The 26,696-nt window shown below is 48.9% G+C and overlaps 1 protein-coding gene across 3 annotated transcripts in view; it reads left to right on the top strand.

Annotated features, from left to right (window-relative positions):
• Positions 1–434: 434 nt before the first annotated feature.
• The window catches only part of AHCYL1 (adenosylhomocysteinase like 1), a 45,862-nt gene continuing 19,600 nt past the window's right edge, over positions 435–26,696 (top strand). For 2 of the 3 annotated variants that reach the window (XM_073320235.2, XM_073320236.2), the window contains exon 1: positions 435–644. In XM_073320235.2, coding sequence (XP_073176336.1) covers positions 537–644 — 108 coding nt within the window. In that variant the 5' untranslated portion in view covers positions 435–536. The remainder of the gene's footprint in view (positions 645–26,696) is intronic. The other variant, XM_073320234.2, reaches the window with a different exon arrangement.

The following is a 26,696-nucleotide window of genomic DNA, read 5'->3' as shown; positions in this document are numbered from 1 at the left end:
GGTCCCCCAAGCTGAGCAGCACCACCCCAACCTTGCAACCCCCCCAAACCACGCAGTGCCCCCCCATACGCAGCACCCCAAACCCAGCAGTGCCCCCTAGCAATGGGAAGCCCCCCCCAGCTCAGCCCCCCCCCAGTTGCTCCCCGGCCCCAGTCACACACCCCAGGCCCAAACGAGGGGCCCCTGCAGCCTCAGGTGTGGACAATGGGACCCCCCCATGCCAGACCCACGGCCTGTCCCGAGCTCGCTCGCTTCCGTTCCTTTCCGCCAGGGGGCGCCGCTCGACCTGCCCGCTCTGCGCGCACGGCGTCGCCTGCCCGGTCCCTGCGTACGGAGCGACGCTCGGCACCGCCCCGTGCGTGTGACGTCGGCCGGTGGCGAGCCCCGCCCCCCGCCGGTGCGCGCGGCGGCCGCAGTCCCCCCCCCCCCGCTGCAGAGCGCTCGGAGCCGGAGTCTCCCCGCTGAGCCCCCCCCCCGCGCCGGGCCCGCCCGGATCCCCCGGTTCGCGCCCCCGCCCCGCCGCCCCCCTCCCCAGGATGTCGGTGCCGGAGTCCGCCGTCGGGGACGAAATGAAGCAGGCCAAGGAGATCGAGGACGCCGAGAAGTATTCCTTCATGGCCACGGTCACCAAGGCGCCCAAGAAGGTACCGGCGGGGGGCGGGTCCGGTCCGGTCCGGTCCAGTCCGGTCGGGGGGGGGTCCGGTCCCGGGGCAGAGGGGGGGTCGGAGTGGGGAGGTGGGAGAGGCCTGTCCCGGGTAGGAGGCTCTGGTTGGGGGGGGGGGAGGCCGGTCCGGGGCAGAGGGGGGGTCTGGGAGTGGAGGGGGGGAGGCCGGGCCCAGGTAGGAGGCTCTGGTTGGGGGGGGAGAGGTCCGGTCCCAGTGGGGTCTGGCTGGGGAGGGCCGGTCCCGGGGCAGAGGTCTGGTCTGGGATGGGGGAGAGGCCTGTCCTGCGTAGGAGGCTCTGGTTTGGGGGGGGGGGGGGAGGCGGGTCCCGGGGCAGAGAGGGGTCTGGGAATGGAGGGGGGGAGGCCTGTCCCGGGTAGGAGGCTCTGGTTGGGGGGGGGGGGGGGGAGGCCGGTCCCGGGGCAGAGAGGGGTCTGGGAGTGGAGGGGGGGGAAGGCCTGTCCCAGGTAGCGGGCTCTGGTTGGGGGGGGGGGGGAGGCCGGTCCCGGGGCAGAGAGGGGTCTGGGAGTGGAGGGGGGGAAGGCCTGTCCCGGGTAGCAGGCTCTGGTTGGGGGGGGGGGGGGGGAGGCCTGTCCTGGGTAAGAGGCTCTAGTTGCGGGGGAGGCCGGTCCCGGGGCAGAGAGGGGTCTGGGAGTGGAGGGGGGGGAAGGCCTGTCCCAGGTAGCAGGCTCTGGTTGGGGGGGGGGGGAGGCCGGTCCCGGGGCAGAGAGGGGTCTGGGAATGGAGGGGGGGAGGCCTGTCCTGGGTAAGAGGCTCTGGTGGGGGGGGGGGGGAGGCTGGTCCCGGGGCAGAGAGGGGTCTGGGAATGGAGGGGGGGAGGCCTGTCCTGGGTAAGAGGCTCTGGTTGGGGGGGGAGGCCGGTCCCGGGGCAGAGAGGGGTCTGGGAGTGGAGGGGGGGGGAGGCCTGTCCTGGGTACGAGGCTCTAGTTGCGGGGGAGGCCGGTCCCGGGGCAGAGAGGGGTCTGGGAGTGGAGGGGGGGAAGGCCTGTCCCGGGTAGCAGGCTCTGGTTGGGGGGGGGGAGGCGGGTCCCTGGGCAGAGGGGGCTCTGGTTCGGGGCGGGGGGGTACGGATTGTGGTGAGCACACAGTTCTGCTCTGCAAGAGACCCTGTTGGCAGCTGATCCAAGGCTCGGTTTGGGAGGGCCCAGAGATGGGAGTGGGTAACTGTCAAGGCCTGGGAAGGGGAAGCGTGTGCCCTAGGAGTGGGGACTACAGATCTTGGGGGAGCTGGCCACCTGCTGTGCCTCCCAGGGGTTGCACTAGGGGGTGGGGGGAGCGTGGGAGCCCGCCGGATGTGGATGGGGGAGCCGTTTGCGGGATGGGGTGCCCCGCTGTTGTCGGGAGGATGCCAGGTACAATGCACAAGGCTTTGTGGGGGAGTTGTGCTGCCCTGGTACAGATATCTGTCAGGAGGCAGGTGGGCAGATTTGGGGGTTGGTTCGAACTGGGTAGGTTAGGCTGTGACCCTGAACTCAGGGTCAGTGCAGTGGCTTGGAAGGGTGGAGGCTGAGGAGAAAGTAGCTTATGAACTAGGGCATGATAGCAAGGTGCTGGGTGGCCCAAGAGATGTGATGGAATATTCAAGGGGTATTTAAGAGACTACAGCAAGCCAGGCATTTTGGGGAGCAGGGGTGGTATGTACATTTGTGGGTGCAGTGGACACGTTTGGGCAGCCAATGAGAGGAGGGATTTGATGACAGCTTTGAGAGAGAGACCAATCTGAAGGCAGGTTTGTGGGAATGTAACTCAAGCTTCCTGGAGTGCTTGCTGCACTCAGCATTCCCCTCTTGTCCCTTCACCCTTAAAGTGAGTGAAATTCTCCCATCTGCTCCTCAGTGCTAGCAAAGATGAGAGCCCTAATAGAAACTGGTCACTGTGCTTTTACCGCTCCGTCCTCTAAATTCTGTCTGAGTAGGATTAGACAAGGGGGTGGTCAACTACAGCCACCGTTGGTAGGGTTGCACTAATGGTGACTTAACTTTGCGTGTGTAGATGCAGCTGAGACTCTAGGATTTAGACTTGCTGTGGGCGGTCCCTGCTGTGTTGAATATCATGTTCTCCCCTAAGCTGCTGCGGCTGCCACATGCCTCAGTGTTTGGTGTTTTTCCCATTTACCCTGTTCAAGTCCTGAGACCCTGGAAATGCAGAGCCTTCCTGCTGGGAATTCTTTGATTGTTGACATAGGTGCTGGAATTTTAGAGGGTGGGGGTAACTGGTTTCATCTACATGCCACTTAAAATCATTTGCATTTGAGATATCCCCTCTTGCCTAATCTCCTCAAATAACTAGCATTCAGCGGCCAGTGACAGAGAAACTCAATAGATCTGTTTATGCAGACTGTGGATACAGCCCGGAGGAAGAAGCAGAAGAATGCAGAGGCTAAGAGCTGCTTCTTTCTAGAGGTGGTTCTGCAGCTGTAGCCCGGCTTTAGAGAGAGCTAAAGCAAACTATTTCCTTCTGATTGTTGTTACCTCCTTCCAATCATGCAGGATGGATATGAAAGTAACAGTCTGAGGCTTGTGACCACATAAGCCAGACTGGCAGTGATCTGACAGACACATGTACTGTAACACTTAAGCAGCCTGTGGGGCGGGGGGAGCTGCTGTGGTGGTGGTGTGGGAAACCCCTTTAATGTGCGGATGAGGGTACCTAGGGTTTAGCTCAATCCAGTGTTCTTGTGGGAGAGGCTCTGGGAGGGGTGATATACTTGGGTATATGTGAGGTAATAGTCGCCCCTTGAAACTACTGCTGTAGTTCTAGGCCTCTTTCATAGCTTGATGTGCAGTCACCAGGTTGCAATGCTGCCAAGGCCTTGTCGGGAGCACTTCAGGACATGCAATGAATGGCCTTTGGGGCGGATAACTTCCGTAGCCAGTGAAATCTTGGGTGGCATTGCCATCAGTAAGAATGAATGCTTCAGGCCACCGCTTTCCCAGCCCACCCGGTGATTGTGAATAGCACTGATAGCAGAGGCGTTGGCAAAGACTCCAAAGTGTACAGTGCTAAGTGCCTGCAGCTTATCTCAGAGCTCAAGGCATTTTCAAATTGCCTCATAACAAAATCCTAACCATTAACAGGCCTCTTTCCTTCTTGAGACTTGTATTTTTTTCTATTAATGCAAAGCTGATGTGACTTCTATGTCCCTTTTTTGAGCTTTGAAACTCCCTCCTTTCACACAGGCCCCCCCCCCCCCCAACCTTAGCTCCACATCTCAGGCAAACAGCTGAGAGTGACTCCCTGGAGAGAGAGTCCAACAGCAGGTTTGCTTTGAACATATCATTCTCTAAAGGCTGGTGGGCATGAAGATCAGACGTAGGGGAAGGATGGGAACATCTCCAGGATTTGAGAATGCTGGTACTGGCTCCGTCTCCTTTGTACTAACCATTCTAGAATAGCTTTTCCAAGAGCAGTCTTGTGTCACTTGCTGAGAAGTGCAGTGAAAGTGCTGACAGGAATAAGCATCTCTCAGCGTTCATTTGGATGGGGGCAAATGTGTTCAGTTTCCCAGGCTAAGTGCCGCACTCGAGAAGCTGGAGGGATCGTTAGCGAGAAGCGACTCTGATAGGAACTGGGCTGTGGGAAGATCCCCATCAGTGGATTTTCTGCAGAAGCAGATGTGTTCCTCATGTTTGATCAGCCTGAAAGAGCTGGATGGTGAGATCCCGGTTAGCTACATATCCTGGCCTTGAGGAGCTCCTATTTCTTCTCTTGTCATTGAGTTGGTAAAGGTTAAAAAGTGAAGCAGCAGGAGGTAAGTGATTAAGAGATTAAATGTATCAACTCTGGGTTTAAATTCAAGGCCAAAGAAGGCGAGGTCGACCCTGCATAGAAACATGTGGTCTTTTTCCCCCCGAGTAGGTTGGGGAAGCTAGTTTAGCTGAGGCTCCCTCTTGACTGCAGTCTACTTAATGGAACTCCTCTTGCCTTGTCTTTTCTGTTAGCAAAATAATTCCAGCTTTGTTCTCCAGTGCAGTGGGCAGTTGAAGAAAGGCAGAGAGGTATACTTAGTCTAGGACGTTAACCAGTGTGTTCTGTACTGTAGGGCCTAGATGGTTGTAGGAACTTTAGAAAAAGATGGATTGCCACCAACAGGTTTCCCTCCAGTGGTGAATTGTGTTGAGGGTTTTATAGATTTAAGAATTTTATTAAGATGTTAAAATAAAAAAACGGTACAGAGTTTAAGCGTAGAAGTTTCTGGTTATCTGGGAATAAGGTACAAATTATTAAGGGGTGCGAAGTTTGGTTTAGGTTCGGATGGCATAAGGAATACAATCTGCAATATCTCCAATTGGGGGTAAAAGGTTGACAGGTCAAAGTACAGACATTGAGATATGAGGGTATGTTGTTCTTGTAATGGCTATGTTCAGGTGTGGAGTATAATGGAGTGGATATGATAAGGATGGATTTACCCTCATTTGGTGAGATTTAATGTTCAGTGAGTTTATGGTTCCAGTTCATATGGTCCAATGGAAAAAGTCTCTTGGTCCCTTTCTCGTAGTTGATGCACAATGTCGTTCCAGCTCCCGTCTCCTGGTACTGTTGGTGGCCGGTGGTGTGTTCGATGTAGATGTCCCCGGACCATCGGATGGTGTCCGAGACCGTGAGGCACCGCATGAGCCGTGCATAGTGTCGACCGATCCCACAGGTCCGCAGCACATGCTCGTTGCAGGGGTCCCAGGCACCCAGGGCTCCCACGATCAGGGCTTCCATCTGCACCTCGTAGCTCTTCGCTCTCAGGGTGTCGGCCAGGGGGGCAGAGCTACGCCCAGGATCATATTCTTGTAATGGCTCAGGAATCTTACCCTGTTAGCAAAGAACCGAAATAATCTCTTCCCCACATTTCACTGTCAAACCAGGGGCTGTTCAGTATAGGGTGCGTAATGGTTTGAGCTGTTTTCATTAGGAATACCAGTTTCCTCAAGTCCCTCCTGTTCAGTGAGCAGGGCTTTCTGAGGCTTTGGATCTTATTTCACTGACAAATGATTGTATATTCAGGCGGGAGTGATATCTGCTGTTTGATCTAAGGTGGGACGAATTCTAAGTGGGGAAAACGCGCTGAGATAGTAGTGAATGGTAGAACCTCAGGATCAGGGAGCCCTGACCCTAACTAAGGGCTGACTACAAAGCATAGTATCTACCCAGGGTTTCTATCATGGACTGAAACAGCATCAGCTTAGTGACATATCTCTGCAGCATCCTCTTGCCATGCCACCGATGAATAGGGCCCTACCAAATTCATGGCCCATTGTGGTCAATTTCAGTCATAGGATTTTAAAAATAATAAATTTCATGATTTCAACTCTTTAAATCTGAAATTTCACAGCGTTTGTAGGAATCCTGACCCAAAAAAGGAGCGTGTGGGGGGTGGGGAGGGGATCGCAAGGTTACTGTAGGGCGGGGGTTGCAATACTGCTGCCCTTACTTCTGTGCTGTTGCTGCCGGCAGTGCTGCCTTCAGAGCCGGAGCACGGCGGCTGCTGGCCGGGAGCCCAGCTCTGAAGGCAGAGCCGCCACTGCCAGCAGCTGTGCAGACGTAAGGACGGCCTGGTCTGGTATCGCCACCCTTCTGCGCGGCCGCCTGCAGAGCTGTCAGCAGCCACCGTTCTCCAGCCGCCCAGCTCTGAAGATGGCAGTGCAGAAGTAAGAGTGGTAATACTGCGACTCCCCCGCCCCCCCCAAATAACCTTGTGACTCCCCCCCCCCACACACACAACTCCCTTTTGGGTCAGGACCCCCAGTTTGAGAAACGCTGGCCTCCCCTGTGAAATCTAGATAGTAGAGAGTAGACACAAAAGACCAGCTTTCACAGTCCATGAATTTAGTAGGGCCCTACCTATGAAGCTTAACAGCCCAGCTCGCACCTTGATCTACTTGCCAGGTGTGAGCTACTTTTCATCAGGTTGACCTGTAGTCAATTATGCTTATTCATGCAACAGAACTGAAATGTTTTCACATTTCACAAGGGCCAAAAGCTGTCTCATGCTCCCTGCTCTGTCGGGCAGACTGGAGCTCGCAGCACCTGCCCAAGGCTCTGTCCTCCTTGGCCTGAGAACCAGGTAAGTGTGGTGTATTCCTGCCCCTCCCGCCGCATGAAACCAGCTGCCCTGGCTCTGTGCTTTTTTTGCTTCTGAACCTGTGTATGATGGCATCAGTGGAATCCCGCTGAGGCTGTGTTCTAGAGGTGCCAAGGAGAATGCTAATGTACTGCTGCAGCTTTGCAGTGGTACAGATTCAGAGCTATTCTGTGCGTGGTGGGGGAAGGACAGAGCCAGGGAGGACTGGGGGGTGGGGGGAAGTGAGACCCTGGGAGGACTGAATTTGGGGTGGCGGGGGGTATAGGTGCATATGGGATCCATCAATTAGAGATACGATTTAAATCTCTCCGGATTGCACTCGGTGAATTCCCTAGAGTTTTTGTGTCTGTTGCTAATTTTTTTGAAGTCACTTGCACAAGCTGCTCTGGTGCTGGCTAGCCTTGATAAATGGGGCCTGTTTGCTCCTGGCACATCAATCAGTCCTTCTGTGGATGAGGTTCATAGAATATCAGGGGGTGGAAGGGACCTCAGGAGATCATCTAGTCCAACCCCCTGCTCAAAGCAGGACCAATCCCCAGTTTTTGCCCCAGAGCCCTAAATGGCCCCCTCAAGGATTGAACTCATAACCTTGGGTTTAGCAGGCCAATGCTCAAACCATTGAGCTATCCCTCCCCCCAACAGAGCATTCTAGCAGAGGATGGCTAGTTGTGTCCTTCCCAGGGCAGAATTGCCACATGCTTCACGGCCTCTTTCTGTAAATACAAGATTACTCCCAAGAGGTATGTTGTACTCCATTAAGCCCCTGCTGGATTGCTGGCTGTCTGCAGGATACCAGTGAATGAAGCTGCTCTGACAGTCTGGGAAGGAAATGTGTTCTGGACTGCATTTCTCAGCATCTCTCGATTGAACAAGAAATTAGAGATGGAAAAGACCACTTAGCTCTCCTGTCCCCTGCTAACAATAAGATGTTTCCATCTAGGATCAGTACACTTTGGGGCTTCCTCCATTAATCCCCGGAGGCTGTCACAATCTATCCAATAGATTTCCTTATCAAGTCATTCTGAATTTCTTTCTGACATAGATTTGCTGGGATTAAATTATCACCCATAAATCCTTCTCCACCCTTCAGATACTAGGAGATGGTTATATCTCCACCATGTCACTTCCACAGGCTATGTCTACAGTGTACAGTTAACCCGGGTTATTGGCCTCCAGTCTGAGGAGCTGGGTTAGCCTAGCCCGGATGTGAGCATCCCCACTTGCAAAGCCCTATCTGTCCACTGGTTGCACACTTGCCTGTGTGTGACTGGGAGCATATCCCGTGGTTCTTTGTGCTGAGATGCTCTAGGATTCTTTCCTGATCAGTTGTGTCAATTGCGGGAGAATTTCTGTCCTTCTGGGGGAATTGTGGGAAGCCATTGGAGGACTATCAGCACTTGAGTGATTTAGCCCGTTTTCTCAATGCAAAGTGGGCAAGTTTCAGCCTGACTTAAAGCAGAGCTTGCCTTCTACTCCACGTTTCCAGCTGAGTAAGCAAGCCTGGGTTTAAAGTACTTCCAGACCTGGGTCAGAGGTGTTTCTTTGGATGGTAGGAGAGTTAAGGCTAAAACCCAGGTAAGAGCCCAGGATTAACTCTGCAGTGGAGACGTACCGTTAGACACTGATGAGCCAGACCCCGCACATTTTAACTGTCAGTCTTTCTTAACTGTGTGTGGCTCTGTTGTAGCTGTTGGTCCCAGGATACAAGACTCGCAAGATGGGTGAGGTAATATCTTTTACCAGACCAACTACTTTTGGTCCCATAAAAGATATTACCTCACTCACCTTGTCACTCTTCCTTAAGTAATTCTTTGCTGCCTCCTGACTTTCTTTCTGATCTTCCTGAAGTTTGTTTGTTTGTTTTTTGTTTGTCTGGTGCCAAGGCGCCCAAGCCTGGATGCAGTATTCCAGGTGCTCTTCCATCAGAGCCACAGAGAGAGGGGTTGTCACCTCCCCAGTTCTGTACTGAGATGCTTTCATATGCACAGCCCGGCGTTAGTGGCCTTTCTTCTAATTGCTGTCTGCTGTAAGTTGCTCTCAGCATTACAGCTTTCTAGGTTATTCCCGTTACTGCGCAGCTGTATTTTTTGTATAATTTTTCTATAAGTATTAACAGCACTCTTCCAAATTGAATTTCATTCTGTTACCTTCCGTATTTCTGATATTGCTAGAACCCTTTATATTTCTGCCAGCACTGGTATTCGCTTCTCCTGCTGGTGTAGTATTGTCCGTCCATTTCATTAGCACACTCTTTACCTCCTTTCCAAATCTGTAATGTAGAATTAAAATTGAACTGGACCTTGCTTTGATCGCCATAGGACCCTACTGTACGTTCCCACAGGGGGGCTGAGCAGATCCTTCTGTGCATCTTTGCTGCAGTTGGACTGGGGTGAGGAGTGTGCACATAGCAACAACCTGTGATTCTTTCCAAGGGGAATTCTCCTTGCGTCTCTCCAATGATACGAGGGGGAAGTGATCTGACTCTTTCGATTCACCAACATAGATTTTAAAATAATTCTGCATAAGTTTAGGGGAGGAGGACCATAGCTGATGTGGAGAACCGGAAGGGGGCCCATTCTTGCACACCAAGATGGGGGTGACCTTTGGGGTCCACTTGAATGGCACATGCATCCTTTCTGCGTTGTCCTTTGGACTGACATTCCAGGGATCAAGTCCATTCATTCTCCATATATTTGCTGCTGTGGCCATTGGAAATAGGCTGAGTTTCCAACTTTATGACACTTTGGACATTAGAAGGGTGATTAAAATCCTCCCTGTATTCCCTGTCCTCCTGTACAGCTGCTCTGGCAGGCTTCTCAAGAGTCTCATTATAAAAATGCCAGTTCTAGATGATTAGGGATCACAGATCATGCAGGTACAACCCTTTTTGAATAGTGCAAATTTCCCTGTCTGCTCCATCAAACTGTTATCTAGTCCTGTTAAGAGGTCCTGAGGCTTTTCCTGATGGGAACCTGGTTCTGGTACAAGCAGTGCCCGTTCTCGAGTATAGGAGATCTAGTGGTGATAGTTTTTTAAAACTCTTCCTGAAATGGAAGGTTGTTTTGCAGTATGGAACAGGCTATAACAATACTTTCTTTGGGATCCTGACAATTCTTTCCACAGTTGGATTCCAGCTTGGACAGTGTTTGCGTCCATTTGTTCCCAATTGTTAAGGGTTTCTCAATCTTGCTACGTGAATCTGTTCTCCAGAGCCAGGTTTGAGCTGACTGTTGGAGATAAACATTTGACATTTTTAGCAGCGCATTGTGTATTCATCTGTTTTTACATACAGAGGATCCTGTTTTTGATGGCTACCCAGTGGAGTGGCAAATTAGTTGCTTAATGGAAGGGATTAGTAAAGGGGGGAACAGAATTGTGCAAATAGAACTATGCTTAGTATGTTTGCCTGGTTTTAAGAACAGGACGTTGTCTAATAAAGGAGGTCCCTTTGTTGTACGGGTTTCAGTGCATTATAATATATTTATATGGTCTCCAGTGCAGGAGATGTTACATTTTGTGGTAAGGTTCTTGAATTTCCTGTTAAGCTCTCTGATCAGTTGAGGTGTTTTGTAATTGAGAGAATCAAACCCTAATGCAAAATGTGCTCCAAAGTGAGGGGGCAACCATATGTAAATAGGACATTGAAAAGGTACTCCCCTCATTTGAGACCAGCAGTGGACTGGAACTTAGCAGGTTTGAACAATGCCATCAGTGTCGACTTAATGGCTTTATCAAGTCCATCAGCCATAAAGCTAAGCAGCCCTTTATGAATGGTTATTTATGGTCCGACTGTGTCTATTTGTCATTAAAAATTATTTGAAATATGCCCCTTTTTCCGAAGGCTAAATGTAGCTCAATGTTCTCCACCCAAGCCAAGAACGGTTGTTGACCTGGACCCCATGGGATGCTGGCAACGTGGCAGCAGACATTGTGGGGCGAATGTGTAAGGCAGAATGTGGAGGCTCCAGGCAGAGAGGTGGTTTTCAGCCTTGCAGAGCATATAGAGTGAATTCTGAGCAGCAGTCGTGGCAAATTTGTTCTTGAAATCGAGGCTGCCTCTGCACTAGGAAAATAGCTTCTGCTGCACCCGGAGTCTTGTGGGAATTGTGCCTTTGAGAAGGCACGACACGGACGTTGCAGCCGTTCATGCCGCTCGTGGGGCTACCCAGCTGCCCTGTCACATCGGGCCAGTTGAACTGTGAATTTTAATTACACTGTCTGATCAATACCGTGACCTTGGTAACGGGCTCATTGCTGCTGTAGAATCTGTTTACTTCAGGTTTGTAGCAGAGAAAGGACTTCGCTGGCCAGAGACACAATGTTCCGATTAGTCAAACAGGCAGCATTGTAATGCAGGGTGGGAAGCCTGCTGCTGTAGGGGAAGTGTGTATTGCCTCAGTCTGCCTACTGTTATCCTGAGAGAACCATCAGATCCTGGTGCCATCCTGGCTCTCACAAGGGGGTGGCTGAGTTCATAAATACCAGAGTGAGGCAGCAGGTGCCTGAACCAATGGGGGATCAGGCTTCTCAGGGTGGGGGCGGTGGCTGGAGCCTGCCTCAGAGCAGCTTCCTCCTGCAAAGATTCTCTTTGCTTTCCTTTCATTGAGTGACTTGGGCCTTGGTGCTTTGGAAGCTCTGCCACTTGTGCCTGCTGTTTTCAGGATGTTGATGTTCTCCCCCTCCCCGTCCTTCATCAAAAGTCAGGATCAGAATATTGCACATTTTTCCCTGGTACCACAGGGAGAAGACTAATTCCAAGCTGGGCATGTGTGGAATGAGAGCATTTTGCCAATTCCTATTGAACTTGGATCAAGAGACTGCATACATATAGTGTGGCCGCAATCTTCCCATGTAAAACAACCTATTTGCCAATAATCTCCTAGATGCAGTTCCATGGGCTATTGTATTTCATCCTGTCATCAGGTGGAGGCAAGATAAAAATTGACTCCTAATGACCCCTTTTACTTAACTGACAGGAAAGTGGGCGGATTCATTCCCCAGCTGGTGGAGGAATTGCAGTGCATGGTTGGTGGTTCTTCAAGTATATGTCCCTATGGGTGCTCCCTTGTAGCATGTACGTGCGCCTGTGAGCTCTTGACTGGAGAATACAAAGCAGTGGCCATGGGCCTTCCCAGAGCAGCATCTTGTGCTCCCAAATGAATCATGAAATCATAGAAGATTAGGGTTGGAAGAGACCTCAGGAGGCCATCTAGTCCCACCCCCTGCTCAAAGCAGGACCAACACCAACTAAATCATCCCAGCCAAGGCTTTGTCAAGCCGGGTCTTAAAAACCTCTAAGGATGGAGATTCCACCACCTCCCTAGGGAACCCATTCCAGTGCTTCACCACCCTCCTAGTGAAATAGTGTTTCCTAATACCCAACCTAGATCTCCCCCATTGCAACTAGAGACCATGGCTCCTTGTTCTGTCATCTACCACCACTGAGAACAGCCGAGCTCCATCCTCTTTGGAAGGCTTCTATCAAATCCCCCCCACTCTTCACTTCTGCAGACTAAATAACCCCAGTTCCCTCAGCCTCTCCTCGTAAATCATGTGCCCCAGCCCTCTAATCATTTCTGTTGCCCTTCGCTGGACTCTCTCCAATTTGTCCACATCCCTTCTGTAATGGGGGGACCAAAACTGGACGCAGTACTCCAGGTGTGGCCTCACCAGTGTTGAATAGAGGGGAATAATCACTTCCCTCTATCTTCTGGCAATGCTCCTATTAATACAGTTCAATATGCCGAGAACACACTGTTGACTCCTGTCCAGCTTCTCATCCACTGTAATCCCCAGGTCCTTTTCTGCAGAACTGCTACTTAGCCAGTCAGTCCCCAGCCTGTAGCAGTGCATGGGATTCTTTCTTCCTATGTGCAGGACTCTGCATATAAGGAAGCATGGATCCACCACCACTCGGGTCCTTCTCAATCGCCTGCTTAAGCGGTTTATTTAGATCACTTAGGTCGGCTGCAGCAAGGAGCTTTGTTGCTGAAATTCTGTCTTGTGTGTAAAAAGAAAAGGAGTACTTGTGGCACCTTAGAGACTAACCAATTTATTTGAGCATAAGCTTTCGTGAGCTACAGCTCACTTCATCGAATGCGTGGTATCCCACTGACCTAAACAGGTACAAGAGCTGGTTCTGGGCGTGAGAGTCACAAACCAGAGGCGATTTGATCTGCTGAATTAAGTAGGTAAAGATGCTGATTTGTTCCTGTAAAGAGTGGATGCAGCCTTAAGAGATGGAAGATCTATTCTTCGTCCCATAGACAGAGGTGAATGGTGGGGAAACCTGCACATTGGATCCCAATGATGGAACTAGCTGGAGACTCTAGCCCTCCTGAGTGAGGAATAGCTGAATGAAGGGTAAGTCTAGTGTTTCAGAGCGGGTGTCTATCACAGTGTGGCCATGGGTTGCAGTCTGTCTGGAATAGTTTTATGACCAGTCAGGCTCATGCTCCTGGAGTTAAATGTAATTTTCCAGTCCCGATGAGTTGCACACAGATTGCACTGGGTATAAATGAGACCTCAGCTCTAGAACATACCCTCACCTTTGCCTGAACTCTGCACTGATGGTCTGCCAGCCAAGATGCAGTTTCAGCTTTCTCACCAGAGCAGTGCTCAAATGGTTAGGCCTGTCTGGATTTTAATCTCAGTGTAACACACACATTGAGGTTACGCTGCTTATCCCGATGCTGACAGGCTGCTGTGGAAGAGCCGCTTGCTTTTAAACTGGCACTTTGCTTGTCAGTGAACTTGTCTTTCTGCTGGTACCAATCACAGCAAATTGGCCAAAATCATGTCAGTTGTATGTTCTTCTTCGTCTTGGTCCCATTTCAGGCTGTTGATGTTGCAGAGTTTTGTTCTCCGTTTTTACGTTTGTTTTACAATTTTTACAGTTTTCGTGAGACAGGAAAAAGTACAAGGATATCATAACGCTCAATGTCCTTTATATCCTATAGGCTAAATAGTCATGTGAGGGCCATTGAAGTCTGCTTGGTATTGAAGCTCATACAGCTTTTTGTTCTGTTTATATACCCCAGGTACCATAGGGTCCTGGTCCATGACCTTATCACAATACATATAAGGCCTGAAAGGTTATGGTAAATAACTTGTACTTGTGTTTACCCTGTAAGACTCTCTGAAGAACTGGAGAACTAATAAGCTTATAACATCATGGATACCAGGGAAGTCCAGTCCCATTACTTAGGAAAGGAAGTGACTTAAATTGCACTGTTTAAAACTTTTTTTGTGTATGGTTCTGCGTATATAACTCAAACACCGAACCCAGCTGGGAGAAAAGTTATTTTGCTAAAGATTCAGCACATCTCCTCCCATCATCTAACTTTCTAGCCCATTCCTGGGTCTTCAAAAGAGAGACCTCCAGTTGATATGTTTGAAATCTCTAAAGAGTAATAAAAAATAATCAAGTGGAAAAGATCTCTTTGCAAATTCAAAGCGGCTTTTCAGCCTCATAACCAAAAAGGGCCCAGACTCTACGTATTTTTTTCCCTTTGCAGGTCACCTTTAAACACACTTCCTGCTCTGCTGCTGATCAGCATTACATTGCAGGTACCTTCCATGCTGCTGTCACCATTCAGCCTGTATAAGAAATATAGCAAACTTGGTGTGCAGCTGGTTTGGCAGCCTGAAGTAAATGATCCCCAAACAGTTCTAAATTAAATACTTAAAATTGCATTAATGCAACACTGATAAGACTTTACTGCCTCAAGGTAAAGATTCAACTATGATTGCTACAGAAAACTCAGCCCAACCCCCTGGGGTAATTGCAGGGCTCTGTATTGAGCCCTGGGGGCTGGGAGTCAGGAGACCAGACTGCTGCTCACCAGCGGTGTGACTTTGGCCTCCTAGCTTAACCTTGTGTTGACTCAGTATGCCCACTTGTGAAGTGTGTCCTGATGCGGTTGTATGCATGTGTGCAGTATTGTGTAAATGCTTTGGGGGAAACTAACACTGTGGTTGGAGAGCAAGTGTGAAATCTTCAGTTCAAAAGGCAGCTTTTATAAAAAGCTCTTAGCCCCTGACAGCTGGAGCTTAGCGTCAGCGCTTCCCTGGACCTCTCTGACAAGGGAGTTGCTACTGGAGTATGACACTAATGTAAGAATTGAGTAAAATTCCCAATTCTACAGTCCTCCTGGCTGTGTGTGTAGTATCCAAATACCATTATTTATTTAAAGTCACTTTGCTGTTAGTTTGTGGCATAATGGGTAACAGTTCCAAATGTGACTGTGTAAAGGTAGACATCTAAGGAGCTTCAGGATACTGAGCTCTCCTCACCCACTGACTTTGGTGGGTGGTGGTCTCTACTTCTGAAAAACGGACCCTTTATTTAGGGTTGGGCTCTTCCAAAGATCCAGAGGGAGGTAAGTGCCAAACTCACAAAATGCACACTTCACTCTCTTGGGTCTTGTTGACATTCAAAATTGCACTGGATTAACTTTAAATTCGTTTTAAAATGGATTTGGTTAGAAGTGGATGCTCTATAGGCCGAGTTTAAGTCAGATTAGGAGCTGGCCTACACAGCTGCACTAATTTAACTAAGGGCATGGCTACACTTGCAGATGTAGAGCGCTGGGCGTTAAACCAGCCTTTGGAGACCACAGCAGGGAAAACGCTGCCGTGTGTTTACACTGTCAGCTGCAAGCGCACTGGCGTGGCCACATTAGCAGCTCTTGCAACGCCACGAAGAGCAGTGCATTGTGGTAGCTATCCCAGTGTGCAAGTGGCTGCAATGTGCTTTTCAAATGGGCGGGAGGGTGGAGTGTGACAGGGAGTGTGTTGTGTATATATTGGGGGAGAGACTGTGTGTTTTGGGGGGTTGAGAGTGTGTCAGCAAGCTCTCTTGTAAGTTCAGACAGCAGCAGACCCTTCTCCCCTCTTCTCCTCCCCCACAACAGCAGCATTCCACAATCATGGTTTGCTTTGTCCCAGAGCAGATAAATAGCTGGCTCTCAGAAACGGAGCTTTGAAAGGGGATATCCTCATGCATGCAGCCGATTTTAAAACAATGAAGAGTGACCACCGGACTTCAGGGGATTATGGGACGTTTCCGGAGTCTGATCAGCACAGTAATGCAACACCTGGTCCACACTGATTCCCGGGCGTTTCAGTCGGGGCGCAGCAAGCTTTATGCTTCTCGTGGAGGTGGATTATCAGGAGCGCTCCAACTGCAGAGTCCGAGCGCTCTCTGTGCCTTGCCAATGTTGACACCTCAGGAATTAGGGCGCCTGGGGCTGCTTTAATACGCTCTAACTTGTAAGTGTAGCCAAACCCTAAATTGCTTTAAACTCTCACCTGCAGTTACAGCCTGTCTTTGAATATAGGCGAGGTCTCAGTCTCCTTTCACAATCCCAGCCTGGGCGTTTAACCTTCAGGCACGCTTTTAAAAATTGATCCCTATATGTATAATCTGTGCAATCTCCTGCTCTGAAATCCTTCCCAGAGTCCAAGGGCTGTATACTTTATCTCTCCTTTTGGTGGCAAAACTTTGCCTATGCTCCTTGAGAAATGAGTTACTTTGACCCTGAGGTTTTTATAAAACAGTAATTGTTATTGTTCCCAGTTACTATTTAACCATCAGACCCTTAAGATCACATTTATTTTATTTAATGTTGTGTTCCATTTATTATTCCCTTAACCACCTCTTCACACGTATCATTATATGATGATTGAAAACCAGAAGCTGTTTTTCACCCAATTAACCTTTGTAACTTGCCTGCTTCTTTCAAGAGCGTCTTAATCTCTGTTGGGTTTCAGATTCTTGTGAAAGCCTTTAACCCTCGTCTTGAAGCAGATGGAGACTTCTCTTTAATGCTCACTAGCACAGAAGCCCTTCCTTTCAATGAGGAACCCAGATAGACTTTAGGGTTTTATTTGCATTATCAGGAGCTTAGTACCCTTTAGTTCCTGGTTGGGTGTGGCTTGGATTCCCAAACTAGAGTCTGGCAGCTGGCCATAGAATCATAGAATATCAGGGTTGGAAGGGACCTCAGGAGGTCATCTAGTCCCACCCCCTGCTCAAAGCAGGACTGATCCCTAATTAAATTATCCCAGCCAGGGCTTTGTCAAGCCTGACCTTAAAAACTTCAAAGGAAGGAAATTCCACCACCTCCCTAGGTAATGCATTCCAGTGTTTCACCACCCTCCTAGTGAAAAAGTTTTTCCTAATATCCAACCTAAATCTCCCCCACTGCAACTTGAGACCATTACGCCTTGTTCTGTCATCTGCTACCACTGAGAACAGTCTAGATCCATCCTCTTTGGAACTCCCTTTCCGGTAGTTGAAAGCAGCTATCAAATCCCCCCTCCTTCTTCTCTTCCGTAGACTAAACATCCCCAGTTCCCTCAGCCTCTCCTCATAAGTCATGTGTTCCAGTACCCTAATCATTTTTGTTGCCCTTCGCTGGACTCGCTCCAATTTTTCCACATCCTTCTTGTAGTGTGGGGCCCAAAACTGGACACAGTACTCCAGATGAGGCCTCACCAGTGTAGAATAGAGGGGAAAGATCACGTCCCTCGATCTGCTGGCAATGCCCCTACTTATACATCCGAAAATGCCATTGGCCTTGGCAACAAGGGCACACTGTTGACTCATATCCAGCTTCTCGTCCACTGTAACCCCTAGGTCCTTTTCCGCAGAACTGCCAAGCTATTTGGTCCCTAGTCTGTAGCGGTGCATGGGATTCTTCCGTCCTAAGTGCAGGACTCTGCACTTGTCCTTGTTGAACCTCATCAGATTTCTATTGGCCCAATCCTCCAATTTGTCTAGGTCCCTCTGTATCCTATCCCTACCCTCCAGCGTATCTACCTCTCCTCCCAGTTTAGTGTCATCTGCAAACTTGCTGAGGGTGCAATCCACACGATCCTCCAGATCATTAATGAAGATATTGAACAAAACCGGCCCCAGGACTGACCCTTGGGGCACTCCGCTTGATACCGGCTGCCAACTAGACATGGAGCCATTGATCACTACCCACTGAGCCCGACAATCTAGCCAGTTTTCTGTCCACCTTATAGTCCATTCATCCAGCCCATACTTCTTTAACTTGCTGGCAAGAATACCATGGGAGACAGTGTCAACAGCTTTGCTAAAGTCAAGGAACAACACGTCCACTGCTTTCCCTTCATCCACAGAACCAGTTATCTTGTCATAGAAAGCAATTAGATTAGTCAGGCATGACTTGCCCTTGGTGAATCCATGCTGACTGTTCCTGATCACTTTCCTCTCCTCAAAGTGCTTCAGAATTGATTCCTTGAGGACCTGCTCCATGATTTTTCCAGGGACTGACGTGAGGCTGACTGGCCTGTAGTTCCCCAGATCCTCCTCCTTCCCTTTTTTAAAGATGGGCACTACATTAACCTTTTTCCAGTCGTCCGGGACTTCCCCCGATCGCCATGAGTTTTCAAAGATAATGGCCAATGGCTCTGCAATCACAGCCGCCAATTCCTTTAGCACTCTCGGATGCAACTCGTCCGGCCCCATGGACTTGTGCACGTCCAGCTTTTCTAAATAGTCCCGAACCACTTCTTTCTCCAGAGGGCTGGTCACCTCCTCCCCATGCTGTGCTGCCCAGTGCAGCAGTCTGGGAGCTGACCTTGGTTCATGAAGACAGAGGCAAAAAAAGCATTGAGTACATTAGCTTTTTCCACATCGTCTGTCACTAGGTTGCCTCCCTCATTCAGTAAGGGGCCCACACTTTCCTTGACTTTCTTCTTGTTGCTAACATACCTGTAGAAACCCTTCTTGTTACTCTTAACATCTCTTGCTAGCTGCAACTCCAGGTGTGATTTGGCCTTCCTGATATCACTCCTGCATGCCCGAGCAATATTTTTATACTCCTCCCTGGTCATTTGTCCAATCTTCCACTTCTTGTAAGCTTCTTTTTTGTATTTAAGATCAGCAAGGATTTCACTGTTAAGCCAAGCTGGTTGCCTGCCATATTTACTCTTCTTTCTACACATTGGGATGGTTTGTCCCTGTAACTTCAATAAGGATTCTTTAAAATACAGCCAGCTCTCCTGGACTCCTTTCCCCCTCATGATTCCTGCTCCTTAACCAATGCCATGTGTGCTACAGAAAGTAAGAAGGTCTCTGAGCAGCTTTTAGCTGCAGTGACACAAAATCAGAGCAAGGAGGCCTTGATGTTAAACACCTAGACCTACCAGTGTCTGAAATGGCAAGTGTGCCTCAGAATTAGCCCTGCTAGGGGTGGATCAGTAGAAGGCCCCAGACTGCAAAACTGCTAGGCAGAGTTGTCCTAGCTTTGGCTGTGATTTGTCTGAGCAGGGCATTCTCAGATACTTTTAAGGACTATCCAGATGAGCCCTTCAGGAGGTTGTGGGAAAACAGAACTGGGTAACCCCTAGCTCCACAACTAGGGCAGAGTGGGCCTAAGGGCACCGGCAAGCAGCTCAGTCTTTTGGCGAGAGAGGGAGAGTGGGTATGGCTCAGTGTGAACTGTCGGGAACGCTGCCCTGGCGCAGCACAAGCAATCTTTCATGTATTTGCCCCTTAACTTAACCAGCTTTGTGGTAGTTGGATGGCAGTGTCATCCATTCAGGGCTCCCGCTGAGACTGACAAAGGAGGGTCAGCTGCAGTTCCTGTTCCCAAGGCCCCAGAAAAGTCTGGAATAGGAAACTTACTAAATATCTGTGCCATGACGAGTTGCTGTTGAGGCTTCTCAGGGTGCTCCAGCCAGGTGAAGCTGCCAGCCCCCTCCATTCAGAGAACAGCAACTCTGAGGACTCTGTGACAAGTTATAGCTCTGTTTTTTCAGGATTGGGGAAGAAAGCAGTTGCTAAATTTTCATTGGTTTAAGCTAGCAATAGATACTTCCCAGCTGGCCCTACTCAGATGGTTTTTAATGAACTGCTTTCTGGAGAGAGAGAGAGAGAGAGAGAGTGTCCCCATTAGGATATGTAAGGGGTATTAGGACATGCCATAGGCAGGAATTACCTGAAGGACTAGACTCACCTGGGCAAGATGGATCAGTGGTAGGTGTGGGTCGTGAACATTACATAAGTAGAAAAGGACAGTAGGTGACTATGCACAGAGTGCCTGACGCATAGTATTTTAAGTGGACTCTCATTCGAAGTGGAGTTCGGATGATCTCAGATCTGCATCCTGAGAATTGGTTACTCTGGTATGCATAACGGTTTCATTGGAGGATGGAAGATGGCCACAAATTAACTTACTAGTCCGCTCCTGTTCTTGACCTAGAAAAAGAAGCTGCATGGCAGCCAAATTTCTGCCTGTCTGAGGATTCACCAGGCGCTTGTATGCCTGACATGAATAGTAACGTTCTTCCTTCGCTTCCTTTTTGTGGCTAGAGTTAATAAACATGATGATTTTCTTCTGAAAATACGTGAATTAAAACCATCACCGTTTAAAAGCTTCTGAACTCACAAGCACAGCGAGAGCCTGCTGCTTACGAGAAAACAATTCCAACCTCCCAGGAGGAAATAATCTTTCTGTAGAATAATTCATAACTGATGGTAGCAGTAGCATTTCAAGACAGTTTTCCAGGCCTCTTAAAATCAGTAACTGTAAATACGAATTACAGAATCAAAGCTGCAGTTTTCTAACCTTGCTGCTGGGCTTTGGGCCATAAAGAGGATGGATGCAGGTTGATACTGAGCTTTTTATTCTGATAAGTTTACAATCCTAGTCTCGGAATGAAAAAATAACCCGTAAAAGAACAGGTAGCATCAGGGCATCATGGACGTGACCTGCAGAGCAAAGCGTGCAACCAATAGTCCCCAGATCCACCAAGCTATTGCTAGGGCAAGTGGATTAAATCAAGGAACACAGTGCTCACAGTTGTGTCCTGATCTCTCTGTTGCTGGGTTTCTGCAGCCCCCTGGGGCAGCAGTTGCATTGTTCTCTCAAGCAAGTGGCGAAGGTGCCTAATTCACTGGCAATGCCAGAGTCCTGGAAGGACATGCATACCCATTTTCTCCTGGGTGGCGATGTCGATCTGCTGCTGCGTGTTGCGAGTCTGTGTGTGTGTACTCTTGGTGTGATTAGTCTGACAAACGATTACAGAGGAAGTTTTTGAGATTTTGAGATTGATGGCATTTTCTCAGCTGGCAAATAGAAAAAACACCCTTTTTTAAAATCTCCCAGCCACACTAAAGCAGCCTGGAATGTGACAGATGAGCAGGGTTCTTTCTGGTTAGCATATTATCACCAGTAATAAACCTACTGATAGCCAAATTTCTTCCATAGGCGTTGGCTTTACCAGGCAAATGCGCTTTTTATCACATGGTAACATCCTAATGTAGCCAAAGCAGTATTAGTTTTCCTGTGTTAGCAAGTCGAGGTTTGCCCTGGGGCCTCTCTAGAGTTTACCTCAGCCAGCCAACAGATGTAAAAACTAAAAACCCTTGTCCAAACACTGAATTCCCCTCTTGTTAAATTGTCATTGGACACTTGCTGGATATTTTCCCCCATTCCAGTCATTGAAATTGCTGTAGATGCACTTTTCCCCCAGTATGGAACTCACTCAAACTTGCTAGATACTAGTAATTGAAGGTACCTTTCCCTGCAATTGGTGCTTTGGGATTGGTTTGTATTTTCCCTTAAGCTCCAGTTCATTCTGGGAGACCGGGCACTGGGTCTGGTTTCTGGGGGCATTTATAAGAACCATATGTATAAAATTAGATTTGTACAGAAGTTACATGCAGCAGCTCAAATGTAGCCCACTGTTCCAGGAAAGGTCATTTAATTGCCTAAACACATTCATAATCTCAGAGAACTGTAGAACCCCCACTATGTTTCAGGGACAAAATCCAGATGGCTTGTCATCCCATGCAGAGTGACTATGTTGCTGGAAGAATTGGCGGGTGTAGGTCTGATGAGTTGCTGGTTGATTTGAGCAGCCAGGTAAAACTGCCAAAGAAACTTACCAGCCAGGTATAGAACCTACTTGCCTGCCTTTTGCCATGCTCATGAAAAACTAAGGACATTTTTACATATCTGTCTGATCAAGATTTGCCATGAGTGAATACAGCACTAGATTAGGCTGTGGCCTACCCGTGAAGACTGTGGGCTATCCATCAGTGAAGAAGCAGTTAACGCAGTAAGACTGTAGTGTGGCATTGAGGTTGGTCTGTAACACAGCTGCACAATGACCGAGAATGGAAGTATCTAATAGCATAGCTGACCTGCGTTTCCAGCATTAGTTTCAAATGGCTAGGTGAGAACGGGGGTCATTTTGACCTTTCAGTCTTTCTCAAGACACAGCACTATATCTGGAGAGGTCAGAATGTCTTTGTCTTCTGTCCTCCTGCCATAGACTGAAGAAAATTAAATACTGTTTGCATTGTTGCACTTAGGCATAGCTGGAAAGTATTGGAACTGCTTGAAATACAGTGGAACTGCACTACGTCTCGCTGATTGCAAGGAATTGTACCTTTCAGTTATTGACAAGTGTAATTAAAATCAAGGCCCCAATCCTGCACTTGAGGTGTACCTATGCTCGTCAGGGCCGATACACTTTGTTCAGTGCTTGATACTAGACTTCTAAATATATTGTGGCAGATTTAAAGGTTGACAGATGAGAATCTTTCTTGTTAGAAGCACCTCCCTGAAAGAACTGAGCTTGGTGCGGTCCAGTGGATCGATCACTGGAGTGGACCTGGGTTCTAATCCTGACTTGTCCAAGGTCACCCAGCAAGATAGTGGCCAAGTTGCTTCCCCTCTCTGTGCCTCAGTTTCTCAATTTGTAAAAAGAAGGCCTTGCTGACCTTCCTTTGTAAAGTCCTTTGAGCTGTAGTCACAGAAAGCTCTGTGTAAAAGCTAAGTATTGCGTTGTTCTGCCTACTTAGTATTGACGTGCTGGGATTAAAAATATTTTCCTTGCTATTAAATGCTGTGCTCCACCCAGTCGGAAAAGCCACTTCCAGCAGAGTGAGAAGTTTGGGTTCCAATAAAAGACATTTTAAAGATTGCTTTTGGCCTTGGGAGCCCAGAGCTGCCTGTATTCACAATGAAAAGGTGGGGAGCCGTACTTTCCAGGCCTCTCTGGGAAGAACCAGACTAGCTGGCTTGTGAGCCTTACCAGCAAACCTAGCCCATCCAAAGGAGACGGCTTGGGTGGCTGCATGCCACAGCAGTGCGGTGCAGGAGATACTCTGCACACTCAGTATGTAATTGGAGTTTGAGAGATTACAAAGAGGATTTTCCCCTTAATGCCAGCTAGAGATCCCGGCACATGAACAAGTAGGATGGCTGGAATTAACTGGAGGACATCACTGAGTGTGCAGTCAGACCTGGCTCTTACCCTGGCTTGGGTAAACTCGCCTCCCCAGCCCCCTTCTCAGCCAGTCAGGAAACTCCCTGTTAGTTTGTTGCAGACGGGGTTTGAAGAGGGTTTAAGGCTGGAATAATTCATTTGATTAGTAAGCTGCTTGCAATGTTTGATAATATTTTTAGACAGGGCAGATTTTGCTAAGCTGCAGAGTTCAGATGAGCTCCGTTAAAGCCGGCCCAGGGATTACTGTGGTTAATTCAGCACTTGGTTTCTTTAGCAACCGATTTCTCTGGATCCAAACTCGCCTTTTTAGAACTGAAAAATCTTGGTGCAAATGCCAAGACAGGAACCCTTTTGAGAATGAAAATGGCATTTGCCTACAACAGGGGTTGGCAACGTTTCAGAAGTGGTGTGCCGAGTCTTCATTTATTCACTCTAATTTAAGGTTTTGCGTGCCAGTAACACATTTTAACGTTTTTAGAAGGTCTCTTTCTATAAGTGTATACTATATAACTAAACTATTGTTGTATGCAAAGTACATAAGGTTTTAAAAATGTTTAAGAAACTTCATTTAAAATTAAATTAAAATGCAGAGTCCCCCGGACCGGTGGCCAGGACCCGGGCAGTGTGAGTGCCACGGAAAATCAGCTTGCATGCCACAGGCTGCCTACTCCTGGCCTACAACATGATGCAAAGGAACTGCCAGTGGAGGCAGCATTAGGATTGGGAAAAGGGGGTTGGGTGTACTGGTGGGGATTATCCATGCAGCATTGGTGACTGCAAAGAAGCTGTGTGGGTTAGTGATAGACCATCATGTAACCCAGGGGTCGGCAACCTATGGCACGTGAGCCAGTTTTTAATGGCACGCTGCTGTCTGCCAGACCTGGCAGACATACACAACATTACTGACATAATGGGCAGACCTGGGCAGACAGCAGCGTGCCACTAAAAATCCTGCCCGGCCCACTCTTTTCCGCCCACTGCTCTCTCCTTGCAGGGCAGGCAAGCTTCCCCCTTCCCCGCCTGTTCCCCCAGCGGGCTGGGTTCCTGCCCCTCCTTCTCTCCCTCCCTGCAGCTGATCAGCTGGTGACCCTTGCTGCAGAGGGGGAGAGGTAAAAGTGGAGCCGCAGCGTGCTCTCTGCTCCGGGGACCTTGGGGAAGGGGCTGGAATCAGGGCATATCCCCTCCAGCCCCCTGCCATGAGCCGCTCAGGTCAGGGGGCTGGGAGACCCCCACGATGCCAGCCCACACCCCCTGCCCTGACCCCTGCACCCCCCCCACACCCCAGGCCCATGCCCTGACCCCTGCACCCCCCCCACAACCCCAGCCCTGACTCCTGCACCCCCCACACATACCCACCCACCCCCGCCCTGACTCCTGCACCCCCCCACATACCCAGCTGCCCCACGCCTCATGCTCTGACTCTTACACCCTCCACATCCCCACCCCCACCCTGAACACCAAACGGGAGCTCCTGCACACACACACAGCCCCACCCATTCCCACCTGCACTCCTCGCACCAAATGGGAGCTGCCCAGGTAAGCGCTCCACACTCAAACCTCCTGCCCCAACCCTGAGCCCCCTCCCTCATTCTAGCTCCTGGCCAGACCCTGCACCCCAACCCCCAGCCCTCTTCTCAGCACACTCCCATCCTCATCTCAGCTCACTGTCGGTCTGGGGTTCTGGCTGCCTGCCCCTTGCCAGCCGGGGTCCTAGCCTCAGGCCCCGCTCAGCCCGCTGCCGGCCTAGGTGAATGGAACCCCGGGCCGGCAGTGGGCTGAGCGGGCCAGCGGCGTAAGATCAGCATTCTAATTTAATTTTAAATGAAGCTTCTTAAACATTTTGAAAACCTTGTTTACATACGACAATAGTTTAGTTATATAATGTATAGACTTACAGAGAGAGACTTTCTAAAAAACGTTAAAATGTATGACTGGCACGCAAAACCTTAAATTAAAGTGAATAAATGAAGACTCGGCACACCACTTCTGAAAGGTTGCCGACCCCTGATGTAACCTCTCCTGCTTCTGGTCAAATACTGAACAAGCTTTTTTCAAGAGAATATTCCTACAGAGGGGGGTTTAATTTGAAATCACCCTTGGATGAGAAAGAGGCTTTTCCCATGACTCTCTTGATGACCATGCCATAGTTACAGTGAACTTGGATGATTCTGGGGATAAGAGCTTTAGAAGCAATGGTCCAAGCATATGCCAGGCACTGACTGACAAAATTAAGCAGTTACCTCCTCTTCTCACAAAGTACATGTATATGCTTTTCTCCTCCCATGTTCCCAGCCCTGAAAGCCTCTCCTGCCTTTAACTCGGTCTAAGAAAATTCTCAAACTAACATTTTAAGCTGTTTTAATGTCTGCAGCTGCTTTGGGGGCACTCCCCTCCCATCTTGGTTTTAAATTCTTGGAGGAAGTGGGAGCTTGCATTTTTAAAGCTGCTAATCTTTCTCCGTAAAGTTATGTCAGTAATGTTGTGTATGAGTTTCCCCTCCAATCAGCTTGAAAAACCCCACACCTTCTTTGAGGAAGATTGTTGCAGGCAACAGGCCATGAACAGAGTCCAACAAACTGTTCCTGGATTGAAAATTTAGTGCATTCTTTAACATCTGATTGTCAGCCTGCCAACTCCTGATCTGCACACAGAGTACACTAATTCTACCTGTTTGTTCTTTATCTGTCAGTAACCAAATATTCTAGGACGTTGTTGTGATGGCCTCTTTATTATTTTCCACCTAAAATAAATCAGTGTAAAATAACTGCAATAGCAAACTGTGTAAACTATATTTAACCACTCCCGTAAACCAAATTCATCCTACTGCACGCAAGTCACATGATGTCTGCTGGGAAATCCAGACTCGAGGACATACCAAACTGCAACAATCCTGATAAGGAAGAGCAAGCTAAAAAGAGTTACTTTCTGCAATCACAGCTTTAAAACATACGGCCTTCTTGGTTGCGTCTAAGATTGTTTTAATCTGCTTTTAGTGCAAGTGGTTGTGCTCTGGTTTCTGGATGCCAGTACGACTGTTTCACTAGCCTGAGGGTTCCTTAAAAGTTAGCACTCATTATGAAGAGCAGTGTCAAGGTAACTTACAAGAACATGGCACAGAAGTTTGAAATGGCTATTATTAGAGCCCTGTATGGATACAAAATTTGTTTCTGCATCTGATCCGCAGATATCCGCAGATTTGCAGGGCTTTAGATATAAAATTTGGTTCCTCGTTCATCCATGATCTGCAAAAGTGGTCCACGGATTTGCAGGGCTCGAGCTATTACTTTGCCTTGAGCCCTTGTCCGTTATGAACAAATGGAGGTGGTACAGACTTCGTGTGGTAAATGTAAGCCCTATCTACTAGCCTGAAAGCCCTGGCTGTGAGAAAAACCACCATGCTGAATAGATGAAGTGAGCTGTAGCTCGCGAAAGCGTATGCTCTAATAAATTGGTTAGTCTCTAAGGTGCCACAAGTCCTCCTGTTCTTTTTACTGTAATGAGAGTGATCACTTAAGGTGAGCTATTACCAGCAGGAGAGCGGGGGGGGGGGGAAACCTTTTTTAGTGATAATCACTCTTGTAACTGTGTATGGTAACGCCCATTGTTTCATGGTGGCACATAAATTGCTCAAGTGTCTCCTATATGACTGTGACAGTGCAGATTGG

The sequence above is a fragment of the Lepidochelys kempii genome, chromosome 21 (assembly GCF_965140285.1).
Source record: "Lepidochelys kempii isolate rLepKem1 chromosome 21, rLepKem1.hap1, whole genome shotgun sequence".
NCBI lineage: Eukaryota > Metazoa > Chordata > Testudines > Cheloniidae > Lepidochelys > Lepidochelys kempii.
This window is presented reverse-complemented; position numbering and strand designations above follow the sequence as displayed.